The sequence below is a fragment of the Prionailurus bengalensis genome, chromosome X (genome assembly GCF_016509475.1).
Source record: "Prionailurus bengalensis isolate Pbe53 chromosome X, Fcat_Pben_1.1_paternal_pri, whole genome shotgun sequence".
NCBI classification, from domain to species: domain Eukaryota; kingdom Metazoa; phylum Chordata; class Mammalia; order Carnivora; family Felidae; genus Prionailurus; species Prionailurus bengalensis.
Window position 1 is genome coordinate 7,293,800 of NC_057361.1, and position 18,527 is coordinate 7,312,326.

Sequence of the window (18,527 nt, forward strand, 5' to 3'; positions counted from 1 at the left end):
CAGGGCTAGAATCTTTGCCTGGCTTCTCTCAACTTTGATAGGTTGGGCCTTAGCGAGCCACAAAGAAAACTCCTCTGACTTCTGTGTGGCGTCTGGAGGTTGGCCCTCCTTCCGTGGTTCGAGGACGACTTCCTCCTGTTTGGCCCTGGCCAGTTTCAGGCTTAAGCCCATGAGAGCTGGAACAGGAGAACCCGTGTACAAGAGACACCCGCTTTTCTAGAAAGGCATTCGTTAGAAGTGAACGTTCTCCCTCCTTCCCTTCCTTCCTAAGCTGAAGGAAAGTGACAGGACACCTTTGGGGATTCTGGACTTTATTTTGATTTGATATGTTTGATGTCATTGTTCCCTTTCAGGTGTCTGTCAGACATTTCACTTATCACAAGTTTTTTTAAAAGCCACTTTTGAGCTTTGCCCTGAATACCACATGTGGTTTTGAAAGACATCCCAAGTTATTTTCTCAAAAACAACAACCCTTTGTAGGCAGGTCCCCACTGAGATAGGGCATGGCAGGTCCCCAGGGCCCATGACCGTGCAGTCACTTAAAGAATTTGTTTATGTCGCAACTTAAGAAAGCTCTCCTCGGTGAGAAGCGCCCCTGACACGAGGGGGCTTCCGCCAAAGCGGCGCTGATCGGTTCCCTGCGGAATAACCCTGTGACTTCCGGTTTGTTCAGGAGTGAAGATACCGAGGAGTCTGCACATGGAGACGCTTGTGGTAACGAAGGGCCCCAGATCCACGTTGGATTCTTGTGAGTACAGGAGACTCCTAGAGATGATCTGTAGCGCGGGGCCCATCCGGCGACTCACGCTTCCAGGCCGGGCGGGCCCGCACCGTGGTCTGGGTGCCGCCCCCGGCCTGGACACCCCCAGCCTGCTTCGGCGTCCCGGCTGAGGGGACGGAGGTGGCGGGACGGAGGGTTGGGGTTGAGCCGCTCCGTCGCTGGCCTCCAGCGCCGAGAGTCACAGCCGGGATGTCCCCTCGTGGAGCTGGGGGCCAGGGGCCATAAGCGGGGGGCCCGGAGAGCCCCGGGGAGCGAGCGCACGCTCCGCCTGGAGCTGCCCGTGTCCGCTGTGGCACGGACGGGGAGGCCCAGCCCCTCGTGCCCGCAGCCAGAAGCCGGGTGGGCCGCAACGCGGAGCCTTTGGGTCCCAGTCCCCGTTTCAGGGAGAGCGGTAACCAGCGGTGTCGCGACTAGCAAGGCGGGAGGCGTGCATGCCCACGACTTCCTTGGCTCACCCCCGTCATCGGGCCGGGTGTTTCTCAGTGCCGGCGCTGTGGCCGTCCGGGACAGGGTCGTTCTTTGCCGTGGGGGCCGACCTGGGTGCCGGAGGGTGTGGCACGGGAACTTGGTCCCCGCTCCCCAGGTGCCGCTGACACATAACATCCCCCCCCGCCCCGCACCCGGTCACGACAGTAAGACGTCTCCCGACTTCGCACACGTCTGGGGGCGGGGGGCGGGGGGCGCAAAACCGCCCTCAGTCGAGGGCCGCCACTGTAGTCGGTCCGAAGGAAGTTTCCACCGTGGGGGATGTGCGCTCAGCGAACTCGCGTTTTGTTTTCTAGGCTCGACACTGCCAGTGAATGTCTTCTCGTGAATGTGTTCCAACTAAAGAATTTTGCGGGGCCGGTCATGAAGGAGGACTTCAAAGTGTAAGTAGGCTACCTGGCCGGCAGCGTTTCCTTTCGGGGGGCGCGCTCCTGGCCGCCTCGCCGGCCCCGCTCGCCGACCGGTCCTGCTCGGCGGCTTCGGGAGGGAAGAGGCAGCTTTGGAACCTGAGTTCCAAAGCGTATTCCTAAGAAAATACCGGGAAAGGCCTGAAACCCAAAGGATCGTAAGTTTTAGAGACAGTCGTGACCTGAGGCAGACGAAGTTGAGGGAGCCGGGCGGGTCATGTGCCGCGGTGATGCTGAGAAAGTAGCCAGCGGCAGTGTTTCGGTTTAAAACGTGCATCCTGGTCTGGGAGCTGGGTGATGTGGCGCTCAGCTCTCTGATCCCACGAGGGGAACAGAAAGCCTTCTCCCTGGGCCCCGGGGGCCCTTGCCTGCGCAAAGGAGAAGGTGAGACGCGTTGTCGCCGCTGGAAGGCGCTACCTCTGTGAGCTCCGCAGCCGGAGATGGGTCCCACTTACCAGGCACTGACTTTTAAGCCTTTCTCTTTACGCGTGCTTTCCCCCTAGTCTCCAGGGGTACGTAAATTCTTTGGGCTTACTCTTAGTTGAGGAAAGGACCTTTTCCGAAAGACTTCAAAACTCGGCCCGTGGGCATCCGAACAGGGAGACCTACGTGTGTATCCGTGCGTGGGGTTCGTGGATTCAGTCGCACAGATCTGTCAGGAAGTGTTACCTCTCTGTTTTTTCCTCCCGCTTCCTGGTTCCAGACACATCCGAGTCTATTTGCCACCGATCGACTCCGGCACACCGAACACTTACTGCTCTAAGGCTCTGGGATTCCAGGCCCCCCTGGTATTTAATGAAATTTTCAGAATCCCTGTGCATTCGAGCATGTTGACGTTGAAGTCACTTCAATTATATGTGTGTTCAGTGAATCAGCAGCTGCAGGAAGAACTGCTGGTATGTCCCTCCCCTCCCCCCCACGCCCCCCCCATTTCCTTTCGGCTCCCCTCCCCGCCTCCCTCCTTCCTTCCCCCGTGTTCCCATCGGTCTCGGTCTCGCTCCTGCCCCTTCTCCTCTTGTCTTTCTGCCTGCCTCTCTCTCTTCTTTGTCTCTGTCTCTCCATCCCCTCCTTCCTTCCAGCTCGCTCCTTCCCTCTGTCCCCTCCTTCGTTTCACCTGTGGTGGGCTGCTTAGAAATTGTCGTCCCCTCACGTGATGCCTGTACCTGGGAGCGCACGCGAGGACACAAAACCATTGGTCTCGCCAGGTGTGCTGTACTTCAACTATGTCATCTCAACTAATACTTGCAAAACTGCTCTGTTGCCCCCATTTTCAGCTGAGGGAACGAAGTACGGTTGAGAAACTGAGCAAATAAAAATGGAGGATGGGGACGCCTGGGCGGCTTAGTCGGTTAAGCTCCAGCTCCTGATTTCGGCTCAGGTCATGATTTCACGGTTCGCGAGACTGAGCTCTGTGTCGGGCTCTGTGCTGCCAGCCTGGGGTCTGCTTGGGCTTCTCTCTCTCCCCCCCTCTCTCTCTCTCTCTGCCCCTCCCCTGCTCGTGTACGCATATGCCAGCACGTGCGCACGCCCACTCTCGCTCTCAAAAGAAATACACTTAAATAAAGCACCTTAAAAATTTTTTTTAGTTATTTATTTTTGAGAGAGAGAGAGAGAGAGAGACAGAGCACAAGTGGGGGAGGGGCAGAGAGAGAGGGAGACACAGAATCCAAAGCGGGCTCCGGGCTCTGAGCTGTCAGCACAGAGCCCGATGCGGGGCTCGAACTCACAAACCGTGAGATCATGACCTGAGCTGAAGTCGGACACTTAACCGACTGAGCCACCCAGGCGCCCCAAAGTTTATTTATTTTTGACAGAGAGAGAGACAGAGACAGAGACAGAGACAGAGAGAGACAGAGAGAATGAGTGGGGGAGGGGCAGAGAGAGAGGGAGACACAGAACCCGAAGCAGGCTCCAGGCTCCGAGCTGTCAGCACAGAGCCCGATGCGGGGCTTGAACTTACAGACCGTGAGATCATAACCTGAGCCGAAGTCGGATGCTCAACCGACTGAGCCACCCAGGCGCCCCTAAAGCACTTTTTAAAAAATTAAAATACAGGATGGTTCATGAAATGTGAATTTCAAATAAACTATGGGTTCTTTTTTGAGTATAGTGTCCTGTGCAACATTTGGGATATACTTATGCTTTAAAAGAATGCATTGTTTACTTGAAGTTCACATTTCCTGGCTATCCTATCTTTTATCTGGTATCTCGGGAACTAAGCGCCAGCAGCTTGCGTTCAGTACCCCCAGCCACGTGCTGCCCGGGCCACGACTCGGCAGCCCGGGTGGCTTCTTTCCCAGATTGGAGTTGTTCTCCTTGGTGTCACCCCTCGGCAGTAGAACTAGATTGTGGCGGTCAGCCAGCCCTCTCTTGTTTCACAAATCCCTGAGCGAATCGGCGGCTCATCGGTTGGCAGACCCTGAGCCCCACCCACCACTCCACGTTGCCCATTGTCTGCCCCCATACCCCTTCTGGCACTTTCTCCGCGGGCTGAACCAGCCGTCGAGGAGCCTCCCTCAATCAGATCCTGTGCGACCACTTCCATTTTCCTGCAGTCCTTCGAATAGCAATGAAAACATTCCGTCTTTCCGGTTAAGATGGGAGGGCGACCTCGATGTCTTACAAGATCCCCCTTGGCTGTCAAGGCGAAATCACTCACTGCCCGTTCTGCTTGTTAACACTGGTGCAGGGCATCGCTCAGATCAACTTGGCCGACTACGACGGGTCCAGCGAGATGCAGCTGCGCTGGTACGCGGTGCAGGTGTTCGGCAGCTGCGGGCCGCCCGGGCCGGGGGCCGCCGCCAGGGACCCCGCGCCGGCCGTCGCCGGGAAGACGGTACGTGTGCCCGCCCGTGGCGCCACCGCTTTTCTGCCGCCCGCACCCGCCGTCACGCAGGTCCACCCCTCACGAGCGTCTGTGCGCGCTTGGCGTCGGAACATAGTGGCGCCGCGAGGCAGTGTCAGGGGACGGCACGGAAGTAGGTTTCCGTAGCTGTGGCCATGCGTGACGGCGGGTTTAACGCGGACGAGCTGGTGACTGTGCGCCACACGTTGGTGGCTTTATAAAATCGAGCCCTCGGAGCCGCTCGGGCCGGCCAGGCTAGGTCCCGGCGACACGCGGCCAGCTGCGGCTCAGGTGCGCCCTGTCCCCACCCCCCCACCCCCCCCCGCCAGGACGCGGTGACGGCGCTGCTGGCCAGGACCACTGCCCAGCTGCAGGCCGTGGAGCGTGAGCTGGCCGAGGAGCGCGTGAAGCTGGAGTACACGGAGGACGAGATCCTCGAGATGGAGCGGAAGGAGGAGCTGGCCGAGGCCGTGTCCGAGAGGTAGGGCTCTTCCGCGCACCGGGCGCACGGAGCCCGGCGCCAGGCAGCCGCCGCCCCGGCAGAGGGCCCCGGGGCAAGAGGCTCTTCCCACCCGCGCCTCCGTGGAACGTGCCGGGCACACACTCCGTGCCGCCCGACGGCCGGGATGCTCACGGGGACTTTCGTGCAGCGCCATAGGAGGCGGTACCTTGACCCCTGTCCCCAGCTCCCCGCGCAGGCTTTTCACCCTCTCCTCGTGTTGTGGAGTGTCCCCGAAAGAGAGCGGCTGTGAATGGCTGCAAGTATTCTGCTCTGCCGGGACTGGTATAAGGTCCCTTTCAGTTGTACTTAAGCAGCTTTTTCAGCTTATGATCTCCCTCCCGCGCGGTTCACCGTTTCAGGTGAACAAGTCCGCGGTGACTGGGAGAGTCACAGGGTTGTGCCACCTTCGCCACAGTTGATTTCCGGGCACTTTATTCATCACATCAGAAAGAAACCCCTCTCTCGTTAGAGCAGTCGCGCTGTCCTCTTACCCTGGCCCCTGACCACCGCTCGTCTCCTTGCTGTCCCCGTGGATTGGCCTGTTCTGGGCATTTCACCCCCGGGGAGTCATGCACTGTCCCTTCGCATCGCACCTCAAGCAGCCTCTTGGTGAACCCCTGACTCGGTAGAGACCGCTCTGCGGTTAGAGGCATAATTCAGACGGACAGGCTCTTCGAGTGAATGGATTTCTGTCTGGCCCTTTCTGGAGGCGCTTTTGTATTGCTTTATTTGCCTGTCTCTCCGTGAAGAGCATCCTCTATTTCCAAAGCTTCCTGCTTCTTCCCGATAGTTTTCCCTGAATTGATTTTCGGCATTGATCTTAGGGAGGGAAACCGCACGGCAGTGGGGGGAGCAGTGTATTCAGGGACCCTCGGGAAGCTGGGGGGGCCTGGGAGAGAGGGTTCAGGATTCTGGCATCTTCGGCAGCTGCCATTGGGTGATAAAGACAGACAGACCTTCTCACTGAAAGTCCTTGTCACGTCGTCTTCCCTCTACCCCAGAAAAGCCCGTTCACTTCTTGAGGAAGCACCTCTCTGGCCACCGGAAGGTGCGTGGGTCTTGCTGCCGTGCTCTGAGTGCGGCGGGGGACTCAGCCCCTTTGTGCAGGCTGTGTCCTTCCAGTTTTGTCAGGAACGATGCATTTTATTTTTCTGACGCCACGCCTCTGCCAAGGGGTTTTTACCAAATTGAATGGAGGTTACGCAGAACGTTCTGTGTGTGAGCTGGGGAGGCAAGGGAAGGATCCACAAAATGAAAAACCAAAACCAGATCCTGGGGCGCTGTGAGCATCCGTTCCGCTCCATGCGAGTCAAGTTCAGTTGGGAATTCCTGAGAAAGAGCAGAAGAGGGGGGCGGACAGGGAAGGCCATGTCGGGGAAGGAAAGGCGGAGGGAAGGAAGGCGTTGACGCACCTGTCTGGCCTTTCGCGATGTCTGCCTTCAGGAGCTGGCAGGCCGACTCGGTGGACAGCGGCTGCAGCAGCTGCGCCCAGACCAGCCCCCCGCACCCCGAGCCCTGTTGCGTCGGCGCCGACCCCATCCGTGGACACACGTTTGCCGGCCAGGCAGACCCTTACAGCCCCGAGAAGTTTCAGCCTCCACCTCGTAAGGTCAGTGGAAGAGGGTGAGGGATCTGTGCGGCCCCCCGAGGTCCTGCCGCACCGTCCCAGGCACCGCCCTGGACGACGAGCGGGAGGGCCCACATCCTCCATGGGAAACCGAAGGAGTCGGTGCGGGGGTGGGCGAGAAGACACCGGGGCCGACAGACTCATACGCGAGAGTAGGGCGGCGTGGCTTGCCCGCGACCGGGGCTGTGGGGAGGGTGTGGTGTAATGTGGGCCGTGCTGCTGGATGGGGGGGGGGGGGGGGGAGGGCACGGCCAAGGTGGTATTTCACTGGGAGTCGAGGGAGAGAAATGAGGGCCTAGATCTGGAAACAGAGTCACCTGGGCCCAGCGGGTACCGTCAGCTCTCAAGTAAAACGAAAGGACGGCTACGGCGAAACCTGGTAGGTTTGTACCCCTCCGTGCTGTGGGGCGATGACCCGTTCCCATCTTCGGGGCTCAGGATGTTTTGTGAGTCCCCGGGGTTTTGGACACTCATGGTCTTTTTTCTCCGTCGGTGACGTGACGAACTGTGAAGTGTCCCTTTGCCCCTTCTGTTCACCCGATCTTAGCTGTGCTCGCGGCCGTATCTTCCGTGCAGAAATCTTGGTCGCTTGCGGTGATGTGGGTCTGAGGAAGCCGGAGAGGTGGGGAGACACCGCGTCAGCGCTCGGTCGAGACTTTGTTCCCAAACGGTTCAACTCCCCGAAGCTTTTTATCAGCGTGGCCCCCGCTCTCCCCCCACAGCACAAGTACTGAGAGAAGTGGAACCCGCCTGCCTCAGTTTCCCCAGGCGCGGCCCACGCGGCCCCAACCGGGTGGCTTCGGGCTAGGCTGCCAGTAATGGCCACCGGGCAGCTCCTCAAGACCTTTGAAAGCTTCGGCTCAAACGGGGAGGGGGCCGTGGCGGGCTGGTTTGGTGGGTTGTCGTCATCCCCAGCCCCCCATTTGCATTTTGAAATACTTCACATCTACAGACGACTTGCCGGGACAGTAGAACGAACGCCCGCCTGCCTCGCACCCGGGTTCCCCAGCTGCCCGTCCCTCACCGCGTTTGCACTGTCTCTCCACGTGCACGCGGGGAGGCGCGAGGCGTTGCACACGCGGCCGTGGAGGGAATAGTGCCGCCTCGAGGGGGAGGCGGGCAGCAGGGTAACTCCGTCCAGTACGAGGGTGCTCGCCGCTTGAGAGAGTCACGGGGGCTGCGAGTGTATCTCAGGCACTTGCGTTTACGTCTCAGAAAGGTCGGGATTGTGAAACGGTGCAGCCTCTACGGGTAACAATACAGAACTTCCTGAGAAGCTTCACAGAGCTGCCGTGTGATCCAGCGGTGCCGTTTCTGGATGTGTATCCAGACACTGGGGCCTGCCGGAGATACTGGCACGGCCAGGTTCCTAACAGCGTGATTCGTGGTAGCCTGCAGGTAGAAGTCACCCCGGCGTCCGCCGGCAGGTGGGTGGATAAGGCGAACGCCGCATAGCCACCCCGCGGGATGTCATTCAGCCTCAGAAAGGAAGGAGATCCTTCCACGCTGCCACAGAGGCGAACCCCAAAGACGTCGCGCTAAGTGAAATAAGGCAGCCACGGGAGGGCGAACACCGAATGATTGCACGTACAGGAGGTCCCCTGAGTGGTCAGAGTCCTACGGACAGGAAGCACGGAGGTGGTGGCCAGGGGCTCGGGGGCGGGAGGATGGGGAGTTGTCGTTTAATGGGGACAGTGGCAGTCTGGGAAGATGAAAAAGCTCTAGAGCCCTGTGTCGCAACAGTGTGACTATATTTAACACTGTTGATCTGTGCGCTGAAAAATGGTTCAGGTGGTAGATTTTATGTGGTTTTTACAATAAAAAAGAATGAAAGGTCACGGAAGCCTCACCGAGAAGGGAGTTTTTGAGCGGAGGCCTTGAGAAAGGAGTCTCCGGAGCCGTGGGCGGGGCCGGGGAACGGCATTCGGGTACAGGGAGCTGCACGTGCAGGCCCACGGGCGGGGGTGGGGGGCTGAGAAAACAGCAGTGAGGCCGGTGTGGGGCAGGGGGTCGTCAGAGCCGAGGACAGAGAAAAGTGGAAGGACCGGATCACACAGGGCCCACCCGGGACCCTCCCTTTTCTCTGAGATGATTGGGAAAGTGGTGGGTGGTTTGGGGCCCGGGATTGACCTGATCTGACGTAAGGTTTCTCGTTGGTTTTCCTTTGTCTAAAATAATTTGGGGGGGGGGCACCCGGGTGGCTCAGTCGGCTAAGTTTCCGACTCCCGATTTTGGCTCAGGTCATGATCTCCCGGTTTGTGAGTTCGAGCCCCATGATTCTCTCTCTCTCTGTCTCTCTGCCCCTCCCCAACTCATGCACGCTCTCTCGCTCTCCCTCTCAAAATAAATAAGTAAATAATAAGTGGAATAAAATAATTTCTTGACGTGTAATTGGCAGAAAATGAACTATTTCAAAGCGAACGGTTCAGGGGCATTTAGTATGTCGCCAGTGCAGGCAACTACCACTCTGCCTAGTTCCAGAACGTTTCCATCACCCCAAAGTAAAACCGCGTGCCTGTGAGACTCACTTGCCAGCCCCCCTCCCCAGCCCCTGGCCGCCAGCAGTCTACTTCCTGCCCGGGAACTTGCCCATTCTGGGAACTCCCCTCCGTGCATGGACAGGTGGGCTGTTTTCACCTTTGGCTGTTTGGATAACGCGGCTTTGAATGTTCGTGTACAAGTAGTTGTTTGAACACCTGTTTTCAGTTCACTTGAGCGTGTGGCTAGGAGGGGAATTGCCAGATCTAACTTCGGCCTCACCGGCGTCTCCCTGGTGACTGTGTTGAGAAGAGATGGGGGAGGGGAGGGAGATCTGGAAGAGGGGGAGACCGGTGAGAAACCCACTGTGCTGATTGGGCGCGAGATGCTGGTGACCCAAATGGAAGGTCGATGACAAGCGGTCAAAACATGCTTCCTCGTAAACCTGGAGCCAGTAGGATTTGATCTTGGACCAGATATGGTGTGTACGAAAGAGAGCAGAGTCCAGGATGACAGGAAGTTGGGGTTTTTTTGTTTTGTTTTTTGTTTTGTTTTTTGCATGAACCATCAGAAGGTAGGGGTTCTCGGAGGAGGTGGAGAGGTGTGTATTAGGGGGAGAAATTAGCAGAAGTTGTTTTGGACGTAAGTATCAAATGCCAGTTAGAACTCCAAAGGCAGAAGGCCGGGACGGTTCATGTGAAGCTTATTGCTCGTGTTCTAGAAAAAGTCATGGTAACGGTGAGCTACTGTCTAGGTTGATAAAGAAACCAACACAGAAGATGTCTTCCCAGAAGAAGTCGCGAGTCTTCCGAAGGAGAGGCCCGGCCGCAGGGCCCGTGGGTCGCCTTTTGTCCGGAGTAGCACAATTGTCCGTTCACAGACCTTCTCCCCTGGAGCACGAAGCCAGTATGTTTGCAGAGTAAGTTGAAATTCCGTTGCCACCTGTCTGGACTGTTTTTCTTCCCCCCACCCCCTTTGTCGTGTGTTATTTTCACCGTTTATGCTAAAAGACACACGTGTTCCCACGCATACCAGTGATGAGCACCACGCGTGTATGGATGGAAAATCAGTATTGTGGCTTCGTCTCCCCTCACCCATGCATATGTGACTCTGTGTCTGTTCGAGATTCCAATACATTCCTCCCCAGATTTTCAGTCTGTATGCACACCAGCTCGTGGTACCCGGGAAGCAGGGCCAATCAGTTCTACATCGGCCTAAGGAATGACAGGTTGGAACAGGGAGTATCCTGAATTGGATTCAGATTGGGAAGTCGGGCCACTGAGTGGTTGGAGGTCTTAAAGTGTAGCTGTAGCGGGGTCCCGGGGAGGATGGCAACGTTGAAGACTCCGGACACTGAGGCAGGGTTCTGACCCCCCCAGCATGTAAATTCTCCCCCCCGAGGGTGATGGCGGGAGATGCTGGGTGCTTCTCAACCTTGGCTGGCCGTGCGGTCAAGTCATGTTGGCGATGGTGGGGGGGTGGGGGTGTTGGGCAGGTGGGAGGGCTTCACAAAATGCTAGTGCCCGGGTTCCCAAGATTCATCATTGGCCATGGTGGGGCCTGGGCATCAGGCTTGGGGAAGCCCACATATGATTCTGATATGGAGAGCCCCGAGGTAGGTAGAGGGGGAGAGCCAATCCGCTGTGGTCCTTGAAGATAGGACAGCGTGTTGGGGGTTGGCGAACAGTGGCGGTGTGACAGTAACAGCACGGAATAGGAAAGAGAAGGGAATTTGAAGGGTAAATAGTCATGACACAGTGGCCTGATGCAGCTGTTTGGGTTGAGGAGGACTTGGACCCTTCCCACCTCTGAATTGGGCTCGTGGAGGTAAAGCTCCTTCGGTTGCAGGGGACCGCCAAGGAGCTGGCTCCATTTGGGCAAAAGCAAAGTTCAGTCATACGAGAGAATCAGGCTCAGGCCTGGGAGCGTGGTCCAGGGGTCCCCGAGCCCATGCTCAGGTTCAGGAACTTGCTAGGACTCCGAACTCGGCAAAGCCGTTACACGCGTGATTGTGGTTTATTACAATGAAAGCATAGAGACCAAGGTCGGCAGGGGGAAGAGGCGCATAGGGCAGCGTTCAGGAGACACCTGGTGCAAGCTCCCAGTTCTCTTCCAGTTGCCTGGATGGCTCTTGGCACTGGTCACTGCCGGGAGAGGCCGCAGGCATGGAGTACCGCCAACCAGGGGTTTGTGGGGGGCTGGTCACGTAGGCATAGCTGATGGCCTGCATGGCTGACCTTAGTCTCCAGCCCCTCCGGAGGTCAAGCTGATGGCCTAAGGCCCCCACTATAAATCACATTGTCAGCAGAGCCTGTGTGGTTTGGCCCGAGGTCCCCAGGTAAACAGGGATGCTTAGGCAAGACATTCCAGGGCTTCACGGGTCACTTCCCGGGAGCTAGGCAAGGACCAAACCTTTCTTGGGGAAAAGTTAATCCTTTATCCTATGGGGGGGGGGCGGTGAACAGCAGGGGGTTGGGGCCACGTGGCCCAAGCTGCTCCTGTGCCATTTGCCAGACCTGCCGTGCGTCTCCCCACAGAAGCGAGGCGTCCGATCGCGGCTGCCCTGGGTCGCGCAGGGTCAGGCCCGGACACTCCCGCCCCATCAGGCCGCAGCCCCGTGGGGGCTGATGCTTAACGAGACACCTGGAGGCACGAAACAGAAGGCTACCCTCACGTCCCTTCCTCACCTTAGGCCGAACCACTGCAGAGTGGGTTCGGGTCTGCTCAGTGAGCAGGGCAGGGAGGTAAAGGAGGAAGTCTTTGCTTCCCCAGAGAGAGGTTTCCAACTCTGGTGCCGTGTTCTGCGCCCTGCATAACAGCGTGCATTTACAAGTGATGCTTTTAGAGGTCTCTTTGTTGTTGTATGTTTGTGATGATGGGGCGGGGAGGCACGTACACCGGTGTGCCACAGCATTTCCCGAGTCTTGTGGGTCAATTGGCACGGAAGATAAGGCCGCAAAGGCAAGGACTTTGGCTTTCGCACAGATACACACGGATCCTGAAGCGCGAACCCGCCATCAGATGTCTCGGCTCCCATAAAGAAGGTGTTCTTTCTTTTGCTTCTTAAAAGCAGACCTTTTCCCTGGCAGAGCGGGTGTTAGGGCTGCTGGCTCGTCCTACTACCAGGAATGAGTCTCTCGGAAAGCCGTTTTTTCCCAGCTCTTGCCAAAGCCAGAAACAGAGCAAATGAGAACGCCTGATAAAAAGTCAAAGGCGCTGAAGTCCGTGCTGGCTTCCTGAGCGTCACGCAGGACGTCCCGTCACAGTTGGTATCAATGAGACAGAAATCTTGTGGACCCTACCACCCTGGAAACTTCGCGCGGTTTCGTTGATGTGGCACATGAAGGAGGACAGGGGGTTGGTTTGTGTATTCAGTTTGTTTTCGCTTGTCTGTAGTTTGACTCGAAACTCCTGTGTAGTTTTGTCTTCGCCGAACCCGCAAGTCTTGCTAAAAAGCCCCCGTAGCCGTGAGCGCGTTCGGGTACCTGTGAGGAGAAATGAGATCGGTTCAGGGTACACCGAGAGAATGAATATCGAATTTCTGCGAAAGTGTTTCTGAACATCATTTCTTTTTGGCACAGCTTTATCGTAGTGACAGCGACAGTTCGACCCTGCCTCGGAAGTCCCCCTTTGTCCGAAACACCTTGGAAAGACGAACCCTTCGCTATAAGCAGGTATGTGCCACGGAAACTGATACGGAGTCTAGACTTACCCTGGGAGTTATTGTTACAAAAGTTAAAAGGTGGGGGCTCTTAGGTGGCTCCGTCTGTTGAGCGTCTGACTTCGGCTCAGGTCGTGATCTCATGGCTCGTGAGTTCGAGCCCCGCGTCGGGCTCTGTGCTGACAGCTCGGAGCCTGGAGCCTGTTTCGGATTCTGTGTCCCCCTCTCTCTCCGCCCCTCCCTCACTTGTGCACGTGCACACTCTCTCTCTCTCTCTCAAAAATAAACAATAAAAAAATTAAAACTTAAAAGGTAATACTTTAGGTCACGTTAGTTAAAAGGTAATATATTTATTTCCTCGTTTACTGCGGTATGATTTTTCAGAAGCCTATGTAATGTCAAAATATTGCCAATATTTCTTAATGTCCTGAGATAACATCATGATCTAGGATAATTCATGACCTTTCCGTTTTTAAATATGACACGTTCATGAACAACCATCCTAGATGAGAAAAAACCATCCTTCTCTCTCTTTTGACAAGGGAACACACAGAGTTGAGAAAATGGGAGAGTCTCAGCCCAGAGCCTTCCACATAGACCCGTTCTACTGCCTTCGTTCCCTTTACCCACCGAGTTCTTTCTCCACATCACGCCGGTTGACAGCGTTGTGCCGCCTTCAGTTTGTGAGCCAGTAGTTCCTTATCTTTTTCAGGCTAAGATTCTTTTAAAGAAACAGTAAGTCCCACATTCCCACGTTGCTCTACTCAGAGCAGCTGCTGACTGGGAACGAGAACACAGGACAGAGTTCAGCTCCCTCGGTGTTTTTCAGCCGGCATGCTGGTGGCAGTTTGACTGGGTCATCGCTGTGGGGGCCGCCCTGGGCGCTGGCGGCCGTTGAGCTGCCTCCCTGGCCTCGATCCGCTAGTAGCCAGTGGCACCCGCCCTCCCCTCGAGCCGTGATGACCCAGAATGCCTCCGGACGCTGCGGAGAACCAACCGAGCTCTACCGCGAATTCAGCAGTGCCTTTAAATGAACCTGCGTTTGTTAAGTCACGTCGTGTATTTGCATTAAATGTACGTATGCGTGCACGCTGTACGTGTGCACAATAGTGTACGTGGGTGTAGAAAGCATACAGTTCCTCAGTCCACTGAACGATGCCCACCGATGGGTGCTACAGTGGGTGCCGTTCCTGAGGTTGCTTCCCATTGAGCGGGAAGTACCGTTCTCCACTCCATACACAAAGTTCGCTTTTCATCTCAGGACTTTCCTTAAACGTGGTGGGTTTGCTTACTTGAGGCTTCTACGGGGAGGGAAGGTTTTGACAGCTTGCGTGTGTGCCTGTGCAATCTTTAGCATGGATCATTTAAGATCGTCCAGTATATTTTTTCGACATTTTACAGTGGCTGTATTTTCTGCTGCCCTTGTAATTGACTTAATCCGTTTTCTCTTGTATTTAGGTTTGGTCAGTCATAAACTTTATTTTTTAACGTTTATTTATTTTGAGAGAGAGAGAGAGAGCAAGAGAGTGTGAGCAGGGGCGGGAGTGGCAGAGCAAGAAGGAGAGAGAAAGAATCTTAAGCGGGTTCTGCACTGGGGCTCAAACTCCCGAACCGTGAGATCGTGACCTGAGCCGAAATCAAGAGTCGGACTAAACGTTTAACTGACTGAGCCACCCAGCCGCCCCCTGTCATAAACTTATTTTTTAAGACTTTTTTATTTTTGAGCAATCTCTCTACCGAACATGGGGCTCGAGTTTAAAATCCCTCGATCGAGAGTCCCACGCCCTACCAACTGAGCCAGCCAGGTGCCCCTCGGTCATAAACTTTACTTGGATTACTTTTGATTACTTTTACATGTCATGAGTTGTGCCTTTTATTTATTTGTTTTTTGAAATATTTATTTATTAGAGAGCAAGAGAGCATGAGCAGGGGAGGGAAAGAGAGAGAGAGAGAGAGAGAGAGAGAGAGAGAGAGAGAGAGAGAGAAAGCGAGCTCATGTGTGAGTTGGGGAGAGACGGAGAGAGAGAATCCCGAGCAGGCTCCGCACGGTCCGCAGAGCCCGATGCGGGGCTCGAACTCAGGAACCTTGAGATCGTGCCCTGAGCCGAAACCAAGCGTCGGACACTTAACCGACCGAGCCACCCAGGCGCCCTGAGTTGGGCCTTTTAAGTGCAAGTCGAAATGAAATTTCGTAACCAAAGAAAATGCACGTTTTGGGGCTTGATGTATGTTGTCAGGCAGAACCTCAGAAAGATCGTACCCCGCCCCCCCCCCCCCCCCCCCCCCCCCCCCCCCCCCCCCCCCCCCCCCCCCCCCCCCCACCCCCCCCCCCCCCCCCCCCCCCCCCCCCCCCCCCCCCCCCCCCCCCCCCCCCCCCCCGATCCCGGCAGCTCTGTCTGAGCGCCTCTGTTTCTTCACGCTTTCGCAAATGCGTGGGGCCTCGGGAGACGGGCCACCTGCGTCACTGACTTGATACTGGAGACTTAGCCTCACCCACGCCTGTGGTTCATTTGACATCGGCCACGCGTGGGCATACGCCCCCCCCCCCTCGACCTGTGCGACAGCCGCGCCTCCCCTGCCCGCGTGCCGCGTGGCAGAACCTGGCAGGGGGTGACGGGGTCTGGGTTCGCCGCAGCCCCTGCCCCCCCCCCCCCCCCCCCCCCCGCCGTCGGCGCATGCGCTCACAGCTGCCGCCTCCCGCAGCCCTGCAGGGCCTCCCTGGCCGAGCTCATGGCCCGCACGTCCCTGGACCTGGAGCTGGATCTCCAGGCCTCGAGAACGCGGCAGCGGCAGCTGAACGAGGAGATCTGCGCCCTGCGCGAGCTGAGGCAGCGGTTGGAGGACGCGCAGCTCCGAGGCCAGACCGACCTCCCGCACTGGGTGCTGCGCGACGAGCGGTTCCGGAGCCTGCTGAAGGAAGCCGAGAGGCAGGTAGGAAGCCGGCGCCCGCCTCGCCAGCCCCTTGGCGTCCTGGGCCCGCCCGGTCGCGCTGACGAAGCTGTACTTGAAACCATCCGGTGCTCGTGTGAAGGAGCTGGGTCCCTTCCCCCCGTGGGCCGGGCAGCCGGTGTCCCCGGTGGCGCCGACGCACGTCTTTTGCAGCCGCCTCGGGTCGGGGGGTGGGGGGGAGCGCTGGAGGGAGGGACCCCGGGACCCCCCGGCTGGCATCGCCATTCCCCGCTCTGCGGTGGAACGTTCCGTGTCGGGTGTCTGCAAGGCATGACCCCCCGGGGACCCCAGTAGCCTCTGTGAAGATGCCCTGTTGGGGGGGGGTGTGGATGGGGCAGGCCCTTCTCCCCTCCGCGACCCGGCGGCCGGGAGCGGCTTAGCAACGACGCCTTGTTCGTCCCACGCTGCTCTTCCAGACGAGACAGACCAAACTTGACTTCCATCAAGAACAGGCAGCTGAGAAGATGCTGAGGAAGGCCTCCAAGGGGGTCTGCCAGCTGCGAGGGCAGAACCACAAAGAGCCCGTCCAGGTGCAGACCTTCAGGTAGAGGCGCCACGGCCCCGCTTCCTTGCGTTCTTTGCACTGTCACACCTTCGTCGTCACCACAAGCATAAGCGTTACAAAACCCCACGGGCAGTTCCGAACAAACCCGGAATCCCCACTGCCGCCAGCATCTTGGTGTTTTCTGCTCCTCTGTGTCCAGGAACTGGGTTCCCGCTGCTGGCAGTCATAATGTGGGTTCCCGTTTGCGTTTCGTTTTTTGTCTTTTAGTGACAATATCCTGGGTTGCCACATAACCTGTTGGCCTTTCTGGCTGTCACGTTTCACGTAAGATAGAATTTGCCCAACTACTCTATTTGACAACCTTTCCAAACATCTGCTGTTGTGAACAACACGGTGGTTTACGTACATATACACACGTATCACCTGTGCCTCTTCACTTAACTTTTTATTGAAGCATAGCATACACACAGGGACGGGTGCATGTTGTATGTGTAAACTAGTCCGGTGGGTTGTCACAACGCCACACGGCAAGAATCAAACATTATCAGCACCCCCCGATTTGAATCGCATACGTCAAGTTTTCTGTTTTTGCTTTTCGTAGGAGGAGAATTAGTTATGTCCATATTCTTTTGTGTCTGACTTTTTAAAAGATTGAGGTGAAATTCACAACGCATAAAAGTCACCGTTTTAAAACGGGCAACTCCGCGACATTCAGTACAGTCACCGTGTTGTGTGGCCGTCCCCGCTGTCCAGTTCCAGAACCTTTCCTTCACCCCAGAAGGAAACCCCGTCCCCGTTAAGCAGCCACTGCCCGTCCCCCTCCTGCCCCCTGCGGCCCCTGGCACCCCCAGGCTGCTTTTGGGCCCTCTGGCTTTGCCAGTTCTGGATGTTACGTGGAAGTGGCCTCATACGGTATGTGACCTTTGTGCGTGGCTGCTTTTACTTAGGATAATGTCTTTGAAGTTCACGTATGTGTATGTAGCTCGTTGTCAGTGCTTCATTCCTTTTTATGGCTGAATAATCTGTGCCTTTTAGCCTTAATGTTTTTATACGCTGAATTTTCATGTCGCCATCATAAAAGAACATAAAACACTATCACCGCCCTCCCTCAATCATGATTTAGAACTCCTTCATTTGTAGAGAGATTCATTTGTTAATAAAGCAGATATTTACAGAGCAACTGCCATAGGCCAGGCACCGTTCTAGGCACCGGGAACAAACCCTTGGCCTCACGGGGCTTCATAACTTCCATCAGCATTTAGAGAATCTGTATACAAACAGATGTGTTGTTAGGAATTTAAATTCATTTTTTTTGTATGCGTAAGAAAGGCCATCATTGATACGAGAGCCTCCCATCAGCTTTCGTCGCACGTATATCTGCTTCTAACCTGTCATTCTTTCCAATCCCAGGGAGAAGATAGCATTTTTTCACAAGACCAAGGATTAACATACCTCCTCTGCCTGCCGACGATGTTTGATACAGTGCTTTGTACACATGAAGTATTTATCTGCCTGTTTTATTTTCATGAAGTTCTTAGACTAGCTACATTTGTCTTTAAAATATTTGTGCAAAGCTATTAATATACACCTTTTGTAAAAAAAAAAAACCCCACATCTATATCTATACATATATATTTTATAATAGTGACGGCAACAGGGCTTGGCTTTCCCTCGTTGTGAAATTGACATCTCTGAAGACAGGTTATTTTATAAAAGATCAACTATCATGTTAAGAGTGTACAGTTTTTACGCTGTTTTATTTGACTTAAAGGCTGGAAGACAGAAACAAAGTGAGTTCAGGCAAATTCACTGTATTGTAATTTATTTATAGTACTTTTTTTTTTCCTTGAAGGAAAATACTGACGTTCAGATGTATTTTAAGACTAAAATTGTGTGCTTCAGTATTTGTCATGCAGTAGAACGAAACTTTGGGGCCGGTTTTGTTTCTGACACCCAAAACGCAAACACTCTGTGCTCACTCCATCGCTTGTAGCCGTCTCTCGCGTGTCTTCACCGTGCCCGGCGTGCACGCTGCGGTGGCCCAGGGCCGGGTCACACGCTGCGGTGGCCCAGGGCCGGGTCACACGCCGTGCGGGCACCGCAGAGCTGTCTCCCGTGCGCAGTGCGCGCCACGAGCCTCCCGTCCTGCCGTCTCTCCGCGCGTCCCCGTGCGTCCCCCCCGTGAGTCTGACGCGGGCCCCGAGCCCCGGCATCCTGGCCTCTAGCCTGCCTGTCCGTGGTGGCTGCCCGTGGTGGCCGTCCGCAGGCAGCCCCGCCTTCTGAGCC

The 18,527-nt window shown here is 56.1% G+C and overlaps 1 protein-coding gene across 1 annotated transcript in view; it reads left to right on the forward strand.

The window, feature by feature from the left end:
- Positions 1-17,974, forward strand: part of WWC3 (WWC family member 3) — a 117,441-nt gene extending 99,467 nt beyond the window's left edge. Inside the window, exons 13-23 of the mRNA XM_043570794.1 lie at positions 674-748; positions 1,564-1,650; positions 2,378-2,570; positions 4,364-4,510; positions 4,849-5,000; positions 6,465-6,630; positions 9,881-10,045; positions 12,708-12,800; positions 15,491-15,718; positions 16,153-16,280; positions 17,652-17,974. Of these exons, the coding sequence (XP_043426729.1) occupies positions 674-748; positions 1,564-1,650; positions 2,378-2,570; positions 4,364-4,510; positions 4,849-5,000; positions 6,465-6,630; positions 9,881-10,045; positions 12,708-12,800; positions 15,491-15,718; positions 16,153-16,280; positions 17,652-17,688 (1,471 nt within the window). The 3' untranslated portion in view covers positions 17,689-17,974. The remainder of the gene's footprint in view (positions 1-673; positions 749-1,563; positions 1,651-2,377; positions 2,571-4,363; positions 4,511-4,848; positions 5,001-6,464; positions 6,631-9,880; positions 10,046-12,707; positions 12,801-15,490; positions 15,719-16,152; positions 16,281-17,651) is intronic.
- The last annotated feature ends 553 nt before the right edge of the window (positions 17,975-18,527 follow it).